General features: G+C 41.0%; 1 protein-coding gene across 1 annotated transcript in view; it reads right to left on the bottom strand.

Moving 5' to 3' along the window:
• Nucleotides 1–562: 562 nt before the first annotated feature.
• LOC106011126 (snaclec CHH-B subunit alpha) overlaps nt 563–1,254 on the bottom strand; it is a gene marked incomplete at its 3' end in the record, with an annotated part of 42,254 nt that continues 41,562 nt past the window's right edge. Inside the window, 1 exon segment of the mRNA XM_035968483.1 lies at nt 563–781. Coding sequence (XP_035824376.1) covers nt 563–781 — 219 coding nt within the window.

Here is a 1,254-nt window from a genome sequence, read left to right as displayed (position 1 = left end):
GAGAGAGAGAGAGAGAGAGAGAGAGAGAGAGAGAAAGAGAGAGAGAAAGTGAAGGAGAAAGAGAGGCCCGACCTTGTTTGATAGAGAAAACACCAGCCATAATAAAATGTATCTTTACTTTGCCCCCCCTCCCCACAACCCTCCCTTTAGAAAAGACAAACAGCATCAACAACAACAAAAACACTCACACTCACACACAAAAACAATGCTTAAAAAAACCGCCACCAAAGTAAACAAATTGTGTACATAATAATGTGGTATGTAAGCGAGAACCAAGCGCACGATCTTCAACCATAATCATACACGGTCGCTTTTAAGCAAAAAGGGGGCTATCCCGAAAAATGCTGTTTTGAGAAAATCGAATGTAAAGTTTTTACCCCTTGTTCAGTTTCATCAAAGACAAGGAGAGTTTTCTCTGTAACCAAACAAATATACACACCAATGAAACAAAACTTCTCTTACAGGTAGAACAATGCCCACTTTTGGATTAGGTCAAGATTTCTGGAAACCCCTGAAATCAGGGTTAGCCCACTTGTCCTTAAAAGCGACCACATGTACTCACCCACATCACACGCCTCGAACTGACACACAAAGTCCCTCTTTTGCTCACAGGTTCCTCTCGACCAGCGGTATCGTGTGCCGAGACGAGACACAAGGACGCAGTCTCCTGTGTCCGGTTGACCATCCGACCAAAAGCCTTGAGACAGGAACCACTCCTCACCACCACTCCAATAGGCTCTGGTGTCTAAGCCTAGTTCATTCTGACCAATAGTGTTTAGCCCTGTAAACAGAAATAATAGATGCATATTATTGACTAAATCGCTATTAATAATTTAATTTAACCCCATTTCTCCCGGCTGATCTAAGGGGAAAAGATTAAGGGTTAGAAAAGCGTTGAACTACAAAATACATATGTTGACTTCGGTGAGCACTGAAAATTGTGGTTAGTTCTACAGATCTTCAGACAGAACGCCTTTTCAATATTGGCGACACTTCAATAAAGGTACGAATGACTAATCTCGTATACAGAGGCGTCATCCGAGAAGCTGACACATTCATGACCCTCTCATTTGTAGATTATCCACTTCTTTTGTTCTTGAAGAGGACGACTTAATTTTTTTTTCAAGCTCATAAAATAGGCTTTTAGTTTCGAGAAATAATACTCTGTTCCAGTTTAGTTTTAAGCATTTTAAGCAGTCCACCAGCTGATGTTCAAGAGTGTTTTGTAATTACCGAAGTTGTACTTGTACAAGC

Source organism: Aplysia californica, unplaced genomic scaffold (genome assembly GCF_000002075.1).
Source record: "Aplysia californica isolate F4 #8 unplaced genomic scaffold, AplCal3.0 scaffold00004, whole genome shotgun sequence".
Taxonomy (NCBI): domain Eukaryota; kingdom Metazoa; phylum Mollusca; class Gastropoda; order Aplysiida; family Aplysiidae; genus Aplysia; species Aplysia californica.
This window is presented reverse-complemented; position numbering and strand designations above follow the sequence as displayed.